A 16,936-nucleotide genomic window follows, 5' to 3' on the forward strand; every position below is an offset into this window, starting at 1 on the left:
AATTCTCATCTTTATCTTGTGGCCTGTATTGGACAAGAATTAGTGCAATTGATGCACATTCTATTGTAAACCAAAATGTTACTAATTACAATACTTTTGTACCTTGACATGATCGATTGGGACACCCTGAATCAATTATGATGAGACGGATTATAGAAAACTAAAATAGGCATCCATTAAAGAATTTAAAGATTCTTTTAAATAATGAATTTTTTTGCACTTCTTGTTCTCAAAAGCAAGTTAATTATTAGACCATCAGCAACAAAGGTTGGGATTGAGTCCCCTGCATTTTTGGAACGTATACAATGGGACATTTGTGGACCTATCCACCCACCTAGTGGGTCGTTTAGATATTTTATGGTCTTAATAGATGCATCTTCTAGATGATCTCATGTGGCCTATTATCATCTCACAACCTCGCGTTTGCAAATTAATGGCACAAATAATTCGATCAAGGACGCAATTCCCCGATAATCCAATTAAGTCTATTAGACTTGATAATGCTGCTGAGTTTTTATCCCAAGCATTTAATGATTATTGCTTATCAATTGGGATAAAAGTGGAACATTATGTAGCTCACGTTCACACTCAAAATGTCCTTGCAGAGTCTTTAATTAGACATCTGCAATTGATAGCAAGACCGTTACTCATGAAAACGAGGTTGCCCACTTTTGTTTGGGGTCACGCCATTTTACATGCAGCAATGCTAGTTCATCTCAGACCAACAAATTATCATAAATACTCTCCGTTGCAATTAGTTTGGGTCATAAACCTAATATATCCCATTTAAGAATTTTTGGATGCGCAGTATATGTGCTTGTAGCACCTCCATATCGCACCAAAATGGGCCCCCAAGAAAGGTTAGGAATATATGTTGGGTTTGAATCGCGCTCCATTATTCGCTACCTCGAAACATTAACGGGGGATTTGTACTGCACGATTTGCATACTGTCGATTCGATGAGACACTTTTCCCAAAATTAGGGGAAGAAAATGGTGAAACCAAACGGGAAATTTTGTGAAAAAATCTATCATTGTCTCATCTTGATCCACGTGCCTCTATTTGTAAAAAAGAGGTGCAAAAGATTATTTATTTGCACAAAATAACAAATCAAATGCCAGATGCATTTACGGATCTGAAAAGGATAACAAAATCACATATCCCTGCAGAGAATGTTCCAATCTGTATTGATGTCTCTGTTGGATAATCTTCTAGTGTCATAGCTAATGAGTCGAAAGCACGCCTAAAACGTGGCGGACCATTAGGTTAGAAGGATCGAAATCCTAGAAAAAGGAAAAAAATAATCAAGATGACACTACGAAAGAGTCTCATGAAGAAATCCACAATTTAACCAATCCTGAGAACATGAGGAAATCACTGATCCCGAGACTCAAGAAAATAAGAAACTATCAATAAATCCAATCGATATTGAAATAGATTTGAATCGATCGTATATAGTGGTGGATTATGTCTTTGCATATAATGTTGCATCTAACCTTATGCAAGATAGTGGGGATCTTGAACCTCAATCTGTTGGAGAATGTCTACAAAGACTTGATTGGCCAAAATGGCAAGAAGCAATCCAATCAGAGTTGAATTCACTTGCAAAACGTGAAGTTTTTGGGCCTGTAGTCCAAACACCTAACGGTGTTAAGCCTGTTGGCTATAAATGGGTCTTTGTACGCAAGAGGAATGAGAAAAATATGGTACAAAGATATAAGGCACGCCTTGTTGCACAAGGGTTTTCACAAAGGCCTGGTGTCGATTATGAAGAGACATATTCATCCGTTATGGATGCTATAACATTCCGTTATATCATTAGTTTTGTTGTCCATGAAAAGCTTGACATGCATTTAATGGATGTGGTTACCGCTACCTTTATGGCTCACTTGATAATGAGATATACATGAATATTCCCAAGGGATTTAAAATGCGTAACGCATATAATTCAAAGTCCCCGGAAATATTTTCAATCAAATTGCAAAGATATTTGTATGGTCTTGATGTTAGGCTAGAAACTCGTGTTTTAGCCGTAGTATTACATGCCAATGACTGCATTTTTTACGTGCGTTTGAGTTCAAATGATAGTGAATTACACTTAGTACGTGTTTTATGCCTTGCAGGAAGCGATCCGGAGCTCAAAAGTTAATTTGGAGCTAAATTGATCAATTTAGAGCTTTGAAGTCTGAGTAAAAGCCCAATACTTCGCTCTGTAAAAGAGGATGAAATAAGTTTACTCTGAGAAAATTGCACTGCTGCGCCGCATGGGGCACCACAAGGCGCGGCGCAGCAGTGTAAAATGGTGCCTGACTTGAAAATATGAAGCTGCAGCTAAAATGCACTACCGCGTCGAATGGTGCGGCGCAGCCTGCGGCGCGGCTATTCAATTTTTACAGAGCGAAGTCCTAGTTCGCGCAGAAAAGTTTTTTTTCATCTGGTCCCGATCCTACTTGGTATAAATACATGTAAAAATGCTATTTTGAAGAGTTGGACATACTTTTGACATAATTTAGACCTAAGGAGGCTAAGGAGACCGTAGATTCGACCTAAGGAGTCAAGAACACAATAGGAGCAAGGCGCGGAATTCTTCAACGAGTTTTTCCTTCTTCTTCCTATTTTTTTCATTGTTGGTTATGATTTTTAGTATTGTAGTTTTACATACTATTATGAATAGCTAATTCGTTTTCTAGGGTTTTGATGGAACCTTTTGGGGATGAATTGGTTGTTATATTAATATAGTTTTGAATTGGTTGTTTATCTCTATTTGTTCAACTACGTTTTGATTCTGGTTAATTGAAAGGATCCTCAACTAGCCGTTCCTATTTATTATGTATCTGCTTGAGAGAGAGTGCATATTTAGGTAGTTGTATGAACAACATCACTCCCGGAGTATAGGCGAGAGTCATAACCTAGGGTTTAGAGGTTGGATTAGAGATAACAATACCTCGGGTGCGATCTAAGTGAACTGTAATGTGAATCTAGCTAGCGTAGCTTGAGAGAGTGCGTCTAGTAAATTATCATAATTGCTTGAGAGAGATTTATGATAGCTGGAGAGTTCATGATTGATAGAGGCAACTAAGTCAAAGCTATAAGAAACATACAATTAATGAATCAACAATTGGGGAAATCATAACTCTAGACCTCCTTAATTTAGTCTCCAAACCTTTGTCTCGTTAGTTGATAATTTTACCGTTTTATAGTATTTGTTGGTTAATTAGTTAGATATAAAAATCTTAATATTATAATTTAGAAATTGTTCAAACTTGTCTTCTTTGCGATATTGAACAATTACAGCGAAACCTTAGTTCTCTGTGGGATTCGACTCCGGACTTTTAGACCGGATTATATTTGCAGTGACCGCTTATCCTTTTTAGGACTATAGTTGGGTGTGATCGGGTCTAAAGCAATTAGGACGACTGTGGTATAATCGTCTTAGTGAGTATTATTAAAGGAGGCTGTATAAAAGTTGTCATTAGCCCATGTGTTTTTATAAAGAAAACAACATCGGAATTTGTTGTACTTGTCGTATGTGTTGATGACATAAACCTTATTGGAACTCCTATAGAACTCCAAAAGGAAATTGATTATTTAAATAAGGAATTCGAGATGAAAGATCTCGTAAAGATAAAATTATGTCTCGGTTTGCAAATTGAACATTTGAGAAGCAGAACTTTCGTTCATCAATCTACCTACATAGAAAAGGTATTGAAACGGTTTTACATGGATGGAGCACATCCATTAAGTACTCCGATGGTTGTTCGATCACTTGATGTGAATAAGGATCCATTCCGACCTCAAGAAAAGAATGAAGAGATACTTGGTCCTGAAGTACCGTATCTTAGTGCAATTGGTGCACTAATAGCTAACACTACAAGGCCCGACATAACTTTTTCAGTTAATGTCTTAGCAAGATATGGCTCTACTCCCACAAGGAGACATTGGAATGAAATCAAACATATATTGCGGTATCTAAAAGGGACTACCGATATGGGCTTATTTTATGACAATAATTGCAGTCCCGACCTTGTTGGTTATGCCGATGCTGGTTATTTATCTGACCCACACAAGGCTCGATCTCAAACAGGCTATGTGTTTACATGTGGAGGCACTACCATATCTTGGCGATCGACTAAGCAATCAATCGTGTCTATTTCATCTAATCATACTGAGATAATTTCTATTCATGAAGCAAGTCGAAAATGTGTATGGTTGAGGTGTATAATACATTTTATTCGAGACAAATGTGGTTTGAAGTGTAACAAACTACCCGAGATTTTGTATGAAGACAATGCAGCATGCATAGCCCAATTGGAGGGAGGATTCATAAAAGGAGATAGGACAAAGCACGTTTCACCAAAGTTATTTTTCACACACGATCTTCAAAATAATGGTGTTATCAATGTGCAACAAATTCATTTAAGTGATAATATAGCTGATTTGCTCACCAAATCAGTACTGACGTCAAGCTAGTGTACAAGATCGGGATGCGAAGGCTCAAGGATGTGAATTGGTGCTCTCATCAAGGGAAATTAATATGCGTTGTGCTCTTTTTCCCTTACAAGGTTTTGTCCCACTAGGTTTTCCTTGCAAGATTTTTAATGAGGCAACCAAAAGATGTATTGTTAGATATGCGCACTCTTTTTCCTTTACTAGAAATTTTTACCCACTGGATTTTCTTTTAGTTAAGGTTTTAACGAGGTACATTATTTGTTGAATAGACATTCAGGGGGGTGTCATAAATAGGGTTTTATTTAAGGTGAATGTCTATATTTTAGAGAGATTTTAGAAATTTTACTTGGTGGCTAAGTCACTCTTTTCCTATAAATAGAGGGATCATATTCCATTGTAATTCATACCAAAGCAATAAGAATTCTCTCTCTCTTTCTTTGCAATATTCTTCTTTATTGTTTCATTACATATACGATGTTATTGTTTTTCACTTTTTTTCGAAAATAATGTTTGGCCACAAAATTTCTAATTTTTACTTGAAGATGAATTTTAGAATTTTTCGAAAATTTGAAAACTCCAAAAAAATTGTTTTCAAAATTTTCACTCACAAAACTTCAAAAATATCCTAAAATTATATCCATGTCCAAACACAATTCTAAATTTGAAATACCATTTTCACTTGAAAGAATTTTTCACTTTTTTGGAGTTTTACAATTCTTATGTCCAAACGGCCACTTACAAACTCAAACGGTAAGGTCTTTTTTTTTCTAACTCCTAAGCAAATATGACCTTATGATTAGGACTTTGGTTTTCAAATCAAATTCTTTTGCATTTTCAAACTTTGTATTTTAGAAATTCGGGTCCGAATATGATTCTCTTTTTGTATTTCTTTCTTTTCTTTTTCTTTGACCTTGGAAGGACCAATGGAATATTTATACTCCAACCACAAGGAAGAGAAAAAAAAGATGCAAAGACCCTGTTTTCTTTCGGTGGGCAATGGAATCTTGTAGTACCTATTTCCAAGTTATTATGGAGAAAAAGGTAGAGTCGGCAGAGGAATTAAAAATAATAATAAAAGACAGTCCTATGTACAAGATATACCGTGTTCATGCAGGATCTGGGAAAAGAGTTACATCCCAAAGGGTGTGATATAGACAATTTATCCTAATGCAAGTGTCAGTGTCTGCTTCGACGGCCCAAACTCATAATGTATAGGTCACACTGAGATAATATTTTTTTTATGGTTTCCCACCCGGTATTTGGTACCCACATTGGGGCCCGACTAAATCCGGATTCGCGTCGGGAAGTTTCACATTGGAAATAAAGCACTCCCAAATAAAAGTGATTACATACTCAGGGGCTCAAACCCGAAACCTTTGATTATTGCTGAGACAATTTATTATTGCTCCAAAGCTTCATTCCGACGGCGGAATACATTAGTAAAATATTATGAGGCGTCACACGTAGCCATGGTCAAATTATGCAAGAATATTCACATGAATAATACAAGGCGTTGTTCACCTAATTAAAAGCAAAGCATCTTACTAAAGAAAGATTGAGGGGAGCAAGTGCCATTCAATCATCATTTTTAAAATAAGTATTCATTACACGTGTCAAATGTTCATTCTCGCCACTTTAATCTAACTGTTGATGTGTATGTCTATGTTATTTTTCTCTTCAAGTGTCTAATTTTCCTGAAACAAGTAGAGTAGACTTCTTCCATAAAATGAGTAGGGGATCGTTTGGTGGAATGCACTAGATAAAACAATATATGCTTTAGCTTTGTGTATTAATTAATATCTTGTTTGGTATACTTTCTGAACTTATACATTAATTATACACCCTATTTGATATTATTCTATGTATAACTAATGTATAGAAAACCATGATATTAACAATACAATGGTTTTTAATGCATGCATTAGCTTAGTTAAAGACAAAATTGTCCTTCAAAATTTATGCTTGATTAAAATATGCTATTTTATCAAAGCAAGTTTAAGATAATTCAAATAATGAGAAATAAAATTATATCCCTAGTAAATAAATAAATACTTACCATATATATATATTTTTTATAAATAAATATTCAGTTCTATACTACAATATAGGTAGACAAATTAAATAATTTTTTAAAAACTTTTTTCATACAAAATAATATGTCAGCATAACTAATACAAACCGCCAGCAGAACCAATAATAGGTATAGGTAAACATATTAGAACACACTCTTTTAACTCAGAAACCAGTGCCTAAGTTCTAAATCCGCCACCACTGGTGGGACAAGAAACACCCCACAGGAATGCATCATTGGAAACTCAACGTGATCTTAGCAAAACGCCTCACAATCAGAAAAACTTATGGCTTGAGACAACACGTGAAACAGCAAATAAGATGGGCGTACCCAAACTCAAACAATAGACAGCCTAACACACACTTTCTGAATGAAGGAACGATTGTACTAAAAGGCTGCAAACAGCCATTAAATATCCAATACACCAGCACTACAAAGAAAACATTCAGGGACATAGATACTAGATTTCTTAATTACTTGCTTAGCCTTAACAACAATCACTTGTAGAATTCAAAGTCAGTGTCAGGCTTCTTAACGTTGGTCCTGTAACCCTTTTCGAAGTCCTTGGGAAGTATGACATATCGATTCTTGCGCACTGCATGCATACCAGCTTCTTGACAGATTGCCGAAATCTGCAAATATTGCAACATACATCACTAATGCACCCACAAATTCCAATTCATTTTCATTTCGCATTAGTAGTCCAGCATAAAATAATTCAGTCTTGCAGGAAAAAAGGAAAAAACAGTTGCAGCCAATTAGAAAGAAAAATTAGCTCATTGTTTTTTTGTTTTTTTGGGTGGTGGGGGGTGGGGGTTCTTCCACATTTTTTAACATTACCAGAGCATCCTACAGTCACCCGACAAAATTGTATAGAGTTAAAAGACAAACCTCAGCAGCACTGATTTTATCAGGGCGAGAAACGTAATCTTCCAAGTCGACCTCATCACCTAAGTTCATCTTAGCAGTGCATACCTGCCAAAAAAATAATCCAGCATTAGTTTGGTTCATTCATGCGAAACACAGGTAGACTGCAGCAGAAGCAGAAAAGCAATTCAAAAATCCATCTATCTAAACTTCTACAATATTTTCCTCTTCACTTCTTTTTAGGGGAGGAGAACGACGAAGAAGAAGCAGACGACATCATAATATAACATAAACCAAAACCCCACCTGAAAAACGAGCCTCTTTTGACGTCTATCAGGCAAAGGAAATTCGATCTTCCGATCTAGCCTTCCAGGACGTAAAAGTGCAGGGTCCAGTGTGTCAGCTCTATTAGTTGCCATAATAACTTTCACATTCACTGTTTGGTCAAACCCATCCATCTACAGAATACAAACCCAAGGGAAAAAGGTGGCTCATCAAACAATGCAGAGTTTTGTATCCTTCCAGAGTTACTTTAAATCTATGTACAGAAGCCTACTTGATTTAGTAGCTCCATGAGGATACGCTGGACCTCTCTATCAGCTCCAGTCTGAGCATCGAACCTAGCAGTAGCAATTGCATCAACCTCATCAATAAATATGATTGCTGGAGCATTTTCTTTGGCAAGGCGAAAGACATCACGAACCATTCGTGGGCCCTGCAAGAATCAGTGAGTAAGTGAGAAGACAAAAACTAGAGTAATAGAAACAAATGGTGTCTCATAACTCTTCATGAACACAATCTGATCTGATATCACTCTTCAGACAGGAAGAGAATGAAATTTTAACATGAACAAAGTTGTACATTATCTGAAGTTGCATAGAAACTTGCAGTGACATGATATTGATCTGAAGTTGCATAAAGACTTGGGGAACATGATTGAATTCAAAGCTACTTGCTGAGAGAGCTGAACTGATCGGCTAGGTTGGGTGCGATGAAAGCAAGATCTGTTTCTACAGCCACTTCTACATAAACTGTCGTATACAAATGTTTTACTAGTCAAGAAGATCGAGGCAGGGAAGTCCAAGTCTCTATATCATTTCTATGGAGGAATATCAAGACATTCTATATTACTTTGTAGTGAGAGGATCTGGACGAAGCTTTTGTTACGCCAAAAAAGGTAATCAGAAATTAAAAGTTATTTAGGCAATTGCTATTGAGAGAGGTCTTGACTTTAAGTTCTACAGAGCTATACGGGAATCAGTCCACACACCAAAGACTGAAGGTGAATTGACCACTGGGAGGACATGGATTCTAACACGGAAAAGGGTCAAAATTACGCCTATAGTTTGGTAAATGGTTTAAAATTATCCTTCATCAACTTTTTGGTCCAAAAATACCCCCATTTTCTAAAATTACCCCTCGAGCCTTGTAGCAACCATAAAGTTGTCTACGTGTGATTTATAGGTCACGAGTTCATGCCGCAGAAGTAGCCACTAATGCTTGCAATAGGGTAGGCTATCTACATCACACCCTTTGGGATGCGGCCTTCCCCGGACCCTGCATGAATGCGGGATGCTTAGAGCACCGGGCTGCCCTTTTAAAATTACCCATCGATTTAACGGCAAAACTAGTGGGCCACGATTTTAATGTGATGGCATCTTTTTACTGGGCCACATGGCTCTTTGGGTCAGACAACAAATATGGGCAATATTACCCGCCCCATTATCCGACCCACCCATTTCTTTTATTATCCTGGTTAAAAAATTAATAGTTCTCCTCCAATTTAAGACCATCTACTAAGCTCTCTTTATTTCTCTCAAAATATTTCCTCTTCGTTGGAAGTTTAGTAATTCCGAACAAGAACAAACACCATCTTGATTTCCTCCTGGATGAAGATGATAAAGCTGATGATAATGGTGATGGGATTATGGACATTTTATCGCTGCTAATTACTGGAAAATCGTTTGTCACTTCTTCTTCCTCTTTTACGGATAATGAACCAGAATTATAAGAGCCTCTCTTTTTCTTGAAATACTCTTTCTTCAGTAAAATGGAAGAGGGATGATGCATTGAAAATGGTACCATTTTTTCTGCTTTCTTGATCTGTTGTTTGCAAGATTTTGAGGGTTTTCCATAGCATCTCTTTTCTGGTGAAATCGACAAATAGCCGAAACTTTCTAGCTAGGTAATGATCGCCGATTTTTTCTCACTCGCTCCCAAATTTATATTCGAAAATATTCTGCTGCTTTTGTATCTAAGGTTGGGATTTATTTTTTGGGGGGTTAAACTTCAGATCTACCAACGTTGAACAAGTAAAGATAGAATTTGGAGTTATGAATAATTTTGGTAATACTTAAATGTGACTTTTGCATGGGGATTATGAGATTTAGTCTATGTATTAAGGTATGAAGATGGAGGATAGTGTGATCAGGAGGAGTTGTACTGAGGAAAAAATTCTTCTGGTTGTTTAATTATTAAAACGAAAGATGCCAGAACGGGCATAGGAGGAAGGATCAGTTATTCACAAAAGAGGTCAAGGTTTGTAATGAACGATTATGAACAAGTGATGAGATATCAGAGTTAATTCAAAGAAAAACTCAGTTGGGCTATATTTTGGTAATGGTTCTATTGTTCTAAGTTGCTCGGACACAGGTGCGGGTGTCCGACATGGGTGCGGATTTAGAGATTGGATCCTTCGAAAGGTCAATTCTAAGATCCGGGGAAATGGATCCTAGCACGGATACGGGTGCGAGGATCCAGCTAAAAATAATTCAAAAAAAATGAAAATATCTCTAAATTATGAGAAATTTTATGGAATACTTACGTATAGCTTGTAACGTATGGATTTCTTTTTTATTCTCAAGTAGTAGATAAGTAAATGATTAATTTCCTAGATAAGTTATGCTATTTACCCTAATTTTGGTTCTGACTTCGGGAATCAAATTGTATCTCATCTCAAATTTTTCCTTCCGTCGTGTCCAAAGTACCCAAAATTGTTTGACCAGATCCGATACGGATCCTATTCCCACACCCACACCGACACGGGTGCGGCACCTAAACTGCCGTGTCAGAGACCCTTAGCTATTGTTAAGGTTATTTTTTAACCCGAGTAACAAAAGGAATGGGGCAGTGGGGATAATGGGGAAGGTACTATTACCCATATTTGTTGTCTGACCCAAAGAGCCACATGGCCTAGTAAAAAGATGCCAACACATTAAAATCGTGGCCCACAAGTTCTGCCGTTAAATCAAGGGGTAATTTCAACAATAAAAATAACGATGGGGGTATTTTTGGACCAAAAGGTGAATGGAGGGTAATTTTAAACTATTTACCAGAACGATAAGGCAATTTTGACCCTTTTTCGATTGTAACAACATTGCAATGTCAAAATACATTTTGAATTTATATTTTTTAAACAAAAGAATTCATACATATAGGAAGGATTTACTTAGGGAAAGAGGGAGCCAGCTACTTTGCTAGAATACAAAAAATAATACGAACTTCTCTCTTAATTAGAGACTAAAAGACAATTAAATACTACTTGTTACCACTAGGCTAAAAAAACAATTAAATACTACTTGTTACCACTAGGCTAAAAGACAATTAAAGAAAACATATATGATTCTGACGAAAGCTGTTCTGCTAATCACCTCTTTTCAACTTGTCCTTCATTTGGATTTATAATGGATAGGTTTGCTGAACACAGCTCATCAACAATCCCTAAACTAGCAGGATCATGCCCCTCAGTCAACAACATTTTTTTGTTTGATAAAGTAAGGTAGTCAACAATATTCTTCTTTAGTTGCAACGTTCTTGATGATTTCTAATGGTTTCTATACTTGTAGCTTCTTTCAATGATTTCTATATTTATAATATTTAATTTAAAAGAAACAAATAAATCAACATCCAATGCTAGACATTAATCCAGCGAATCCTCATGAAGCTGTCATACAACTTCGAAGGAGATAGTAATAGCTCATTGCCTTATTCTCACTCCCAAACAAGGTTACTACATAGGAAATTGGAAAGTTAAAAAAATAAAAAATATAGGCCATAGGAAGAGACTGAATGCTCTTCCAAGCTCTTTTTAGGAAATATAAGCACTTTAAGTGACAACTCTTTGTCACATATCGTGTTGTTAAGACAGATTTAGCAAACATTTACACTGGTGATTAACAATATATTGATGCATAAAAATGACAATGTTTTGGGAATTCTAAGGCTTCAATACATACCTCACCCAAGTACTTCTGAACAAATTCTGAGCCAACAACCCTTATGAAAGCCGCGGTTGTATGATGTGCTACAGCCTTTGCGAGCATAGTTTTACCAGTGCCTGGTGGACCATAGAGCAAGACACCACGGGGAGGATCTATACCAATCTGCTTGTACAAGTCATGATGAGTCAGAGGTAGCTCAACAGCTTCACGGATTTCCTGCTTTTGTATGTCACATCCTCCAATATCCTGTTGTTAGAATATATAAGCTCAGTAACTAACAAACAAATTATGACCTGCGAAAAGGTGGCAATGTGGAGGAAACATAATCAAAAAACATTAGAAGGCTATAAGAGTTCCAGCAATAATTTGCAAGGAAGGGTGCCAAGGAGCTTTCAAAAGCTTTAAAACAAAATGGTTTATTGAAGTTTTGCATACATAACAACTACCCTTCTTGGGTCCTTCAGCAAAAAACACAACTTATCTCAAGTATACAGAATGTGCCCCGAGAAGCCAATTGACCAGCTCTAAAACAAGCTAATTAATAGTTCTCCAGAAATGTTATAGGACCTAGAAATTTTTTTCTAACCGAGAAATCCTTGAGGACAGTGACAACGGTTCGAAACTAGGTGGATAATGGGATCGCCCTTATACCTTCTCCACTTAAACACAACTTTTGTCTACGATCTGGTTCAAACCCAAGATGTGTGCCTAACCCACATATCACGTGATGTCCTCTTACAAGTTACAACTATACCAAAGCCTTAGGAGACCATAGTACCTAAAAATATTAGTTGATTATGACCTGCTCTGTAGCTACAGATATTCTTCTACACCCGCAGCTACATGTAGCAGTATCATCGATAAGATGGTCACTAAAATCTACAGAAATTGGACTTTCTACTACATTAGATAAGTGAAGTCCCATAAAAATAGTCAAGATCAAGATTGAGCTATGTCTTTCTTTTCCGAGGATGAAGCTACAGAAACATCTAAGTGAAATTTATGCTGAAATATGTGTGAGATTCAGAAAACTTCTAATTTCCCTAAAACACAATGACTTAACAGTATAGGAACGAAACTTGGCCAAACAACAACGACAAGCCCAGTATTTTCCCACAAGTGGGGTCTGGGGAGGGTGAGATGTACCCTACCCTAGAAGAACAGAGAGGCAGTTTCCAAGAGACCCTCGGCTGTAGAATGCAAAAGTAATGGCAACAAGAAGGAATAACAACAAGATAAAAATACTGAAGCCAAGAAAGCAGTTAAACTCTTGGCCAAATAGAGTTAAAAAAAATACAGAGAATTCATACAGCCAAACCCAACTAGTTTCGAGAATGAGTCATGGTTGGTTAATTGATAGATTGAATAAGACCCTGGTAGTAATTACTGAAACAAGCAGTATACAATCCCTAAGCAGATTTAACATATTTAAGCAGCACACAACCATATTTAAGCATAATAAACCCTAATCAACGTATAATTAAGCATAAAGCCTACCTAAATAATTCAAAAATTACAACACTCACATTATACGTAACATCAGGCTTCTCCGACTGACTGAGCAACGAAATACTCGAGTCAGCTTCAGGCGGCAAAACATCAACGAGCGCATTCGAATGGCGGTGCAAAGCCACAGAAGCCGACGGCTTAAGAAGCTCCCTATTAATCGTACTTAATATCCTAACATAGTAATTCGACCCCGTAGTGGACCCTACAATCGCATTATTCGTATCAATCATCTCCATGAACTGACCGATCACTAACGGCACCGATTGGATCCGTTTAACTTCTTCCTGTGCACGCAAGTGTTCGCGACGGAGATTTTTGAGCTCGTCTTTAACGTATTCTTCTTGGATCTCGATGAATTCGAGTTGGCGTTGAAGTGATTTGAGACGAGCGTAGAGGTCATCTTCAACGTCGGAGGAGGAGGAGGGGATGGAGGGTTCGGGTCGGGTTGAAGGGGGCTTAAGTAAGGGTGCTGGGTCGAGGACCATAGGGGAAGCCATTGTTAAGGGATTTTCGAGGAAGAGAGAATGGAGTAGGGAACAAGACAGAATTTGTGTTTTGGGTGTTTGGACTCGGGTACGTGTGATCACTTTTATTGCTATTATGATTTAGAAGTTGGACCATTTTTAAACACTTAAGGGTACGCGCTTTTGAGGTATATTGATATATATAACTTTTAAAATTACGTAAATATTATTAAATAATATGTTTGAGTTATTGAACAAATATTATTGACAGAGCTAGCTTATTGCGATTAAAGTTCATTATTTTTAGGAACTTATAATTTTTAATATTTATTCAATAACTCAAAATACATCATTTAATAATATTTACGTAATTTTAAAATTTAATATTTATTGATATAGGTACACGTGCGAATGATAGAAGATACAAATTCTTTTCGAACTTTTTCCTATTCGAATAATATATTATTCTTTTTGTCAATTTGTGTAATATTTAATAATTAAAATATATATTTAGTTAGGTACCAGATCTCTTACTCTTAGTATTATATCTTATTAGAATTATAAGTTTCCCAATATAAGAAGAATGAATCTTTAAAAAAAAAATCCATTGAAATTGTCGTCGGATATACAAGGAAAAGAAATGTAATATTACTTCTATTTTCCAAAATAATATCTACTTTAAAGTCCTTAATATTACGACTTCTTACCTAATTTAAATAATGAAAGATTTAATAATAAAAAATTTAATTAAATTTAAAGTCCTATATATTAGGAATAACCAAAATTATAATTTTGTTTAATGTTAAGTTTAATTTAAAGGGTAAAAACAAACGACATTTCGCTAAGGGCCTTCGTGCTTTTAATATAGTATCGATATAGATTAGACTCCTAAATTAATTTTTATAGTAAATCTTAGGACTCGTATTGACGTAAATTTTGTCAAAATATATTTGGGTTTTTTTTGGTAAATTCATGTTTGGCCATAGATTTTATCTACGTTTTGGCAAATTCCAAAAACCCAAATCCCAAAACCAGCTCTTGAGCTGGTTTTGGCCCAAATATCACTATTACATTTTTTTAAAATTGCCCCAAACTTTTGTATTTTATAAAAGAGCTCATTATTTATTATTTTGTAACAATGCTATTTCGTCTTCTCGGTTATCTGATAGTGTATTATGTAGTTCATTATAAAAATGATAAATTTGTACCAAATTTATTTATGTTCGGGACTATGGTTTGCGATAATATAATGAATGTTATTGATAAGGGTACCGTTGGGTATTTATAATAGTTTTTAGAACTTGTGGGTATAAGTCATGTTTCATGTTTTTTCTAACAAAAAAAAAAATAGTACAATAAGTTTTGAAAACTTATGTCCAAAGACATTTTCATTTTCAAACCAAACTTCACCCAAATCAGATTTTTCAAAACAAATTTGGGAATCTATGGCCAAACGCTAGCTTAAACTTAGGGGTATGTTTAGTATGAAAGAAAATATTTCCCGAAAATGATTTTAATTATTCTATGTTTAGTTGACTTAAATGATAAGAAAAATATTTTCGCTATTAAGAGAATGATTATTTTTTTCCAAAACCATTTTTCAACCTTCTCCAACCTATTCCCCATCCCCACCAACCCACCATCACACGCCCCAGCCCACCCCTTACCCCCACCACCCATATCCCTACCCCCACCACGCCCTCGCTCACACTAATCCTCGCCCACGCTCACCCACCACCCAAAAACCACCCTACTCCGACCCCCAACTCAACATTAAATAAAAATATTATTAACTACTTTCTTTTTATGTGTACGCATACTTACCCTTACCCTTGGAAGGGGTTTGTGTACATCTTATCCTCCCAAAACCCCACTTGTGGATAATTACTGGATTTTTTGTTGTTGTTGGTGGTGGTGGTGCAGATACAGTACTTTCTTATTTTATTTCAACAAAATGAGTATTTTTTTATGATGTAGATAAAAGTATTTTCTTTTATTTCAACAAACACAAGTACATTTTATTCATGATGTGAAAAAAAATATTTTCTTTCATTTCAACATAACGCATACTTTCTCTTTATGATGTAAAATAAGTATTATCTTTTATTTCAACTAAACAAGTACTTTCCTTTCTTGTTGTAGAAAGAGTACTTTCTTTTTTACCAAAAAGGAGCGTTTTCTTTTTAGTTATGGAACTCAAATTTTAATGTTGGCCTTGCGTGAAAAGGTAAAGAAGCACATTAGTTCCTTTTAGTTTGTGTGAATTTTAAAAGAATAATTGAATTTTTGAATAATATAAAGTCCTTAAAATATTGGTATTATCTAGGGGGGGGGGGGGGGCGAAGGCAGGGAGCATAGGAAACATAGGGGTTTGGGGGAAGGGGGCGAGAAGAGTAGCACAAAAACTTATTTTCCTACAAAATAGGTTTTACTCTCTAACCAAGTACTAGAAAATATTTTTCGGAAAAACTTCTTCATCCACCAGTCAAACAAGTGAAAATAAGTAATGAAATCATCCATTCTCTAGGAAAATATTTTCCAAGAAAACGTTTTTCATAAAAAATATTTTCCTTCATACCAAACACACCCTTAGGTGATTGGTTTCTGGATCAGTATTTAATTACTATTTTTGTGCATTTTGCTCTTTATTTACTTTAATATGTCTGCGGATGACTGATAGATTTTCAAACTCGTAAAAGTAAATAAGTTATTTCTATTGTTCTTCTCTTTTTATTGTTTGTAGAAGCGCAGGGAAGAAGATTGAATTTCTCAACCATTTGAACATCAATATATTGTTCTAAAATTTCACTTCCGTAAGTTCGAATCCACCTAGAATTTCAGTTTTATATAAGTACCATAACACCCATAAAATTATCCTATTATAATGTCCTTTATATGTTTTTAGATTGAAATTATCTAAATTATCCCTATTTTATCAGGTACCTTTAGAGTTTACTCGTGAGTTTCAATTTCTACTAGTAAAACTTGGGAAGGAGGAAGAGAAGGAGAAAAAGAATCGCTTTTTGGAGAAGAAGCTGCTGTGTGCCGTTGATATGTGGAGAAGTATTATTATTCAAATATTATTTACTTATTGAAGAATAAATTTATTTTAATTTATTTAGAAACAATGACCGATTATTCCATCAGCAACCATAAAAGTGGCTATTTGTCAAAATATCCTCAAAAAATTGGGGAAAAATATAAAACTAGCCAATCGGCTGAAATTAATTGCATTCATTAGCTGAGAATATAACTATCTTTTGTATATAATATACATATATATAAAAATATATTTTTGTTGCTATTATTTTTGGGAAAGGCTAAAATTATATATTTCTCAAAATATTGTGTATGCT

General features: G+C 35.5%; 1 protein-coding gene across 1 annotated transcript; it reads right to left on the reverse strand.

Annotated features, from left to right (window-relative positions):
• LOC109234393 (26S protease regulatory subunit 6B homolog) lies at positions 6,663-13,716 on the reverse strand. Its single transcript, XM_019400371.1, has 6 exons — positions 13,134-13,716; positions 11,623-11,853; positions 7,944-8,102; positions 7,693-7,845; positions 7,412-7,495; positions 6,663-7,152 (listed from the first exon to the last, which is right to left on the reverse strand). The coding sequence occupies exons 1-6, from the start codon at positions 13,611-13,613 to the stop codon at positions 7,018-7,020; spliced, it is 1,242 nt and encodes a 413-aa protein (XP_019255916.1). The 5' UTR covers positions 13,614-13,716; the 3' UTR covers positions 6,663-7,017.

The sequence above is a fragment of the Nicotiana attenuata genome, chromosome 11, assembly GCF_001879085.1.
Source record: "Nicotiana attenuata strain UT chromosome 11, NIATTr2, whole genome shotgun sequence".
NCBI lineage: Eukaryota > Viridiplantae > Streptophyta > Magnoliopsida > Solanales > Solanaceae > Nicotiana > Nicotiana attenuata.

What these genes read in the sequence shown, in the direction of transcription:
- LOC109234393 (XM_019400371.1), bottom strand. Translation starts at nt 13,613, where the DNA reads ATGGCTTCCCCTATGGTCCTCGACCCAGCACCCTTACTTAAGCCCCCT. An exon ending in AAAAGAGGCTCGTTTTTCAG is followed by an intron (nt 7,496 to 7,692) that starts GTGGGGTTTTGG and finishes TTTTTTTGGCAG; the next exon opens with GTATGCACTGCTAAGATGAA. An exon ending in ATAAAATCAGTGCTGCTGAG is followed by an intron (nt 7,153 to 7,411) that starts GTTTGTCTTTTA and finishes CAATATTTGCAG; the next exon opens with ATTTCGGCAATCTGTCAAGA.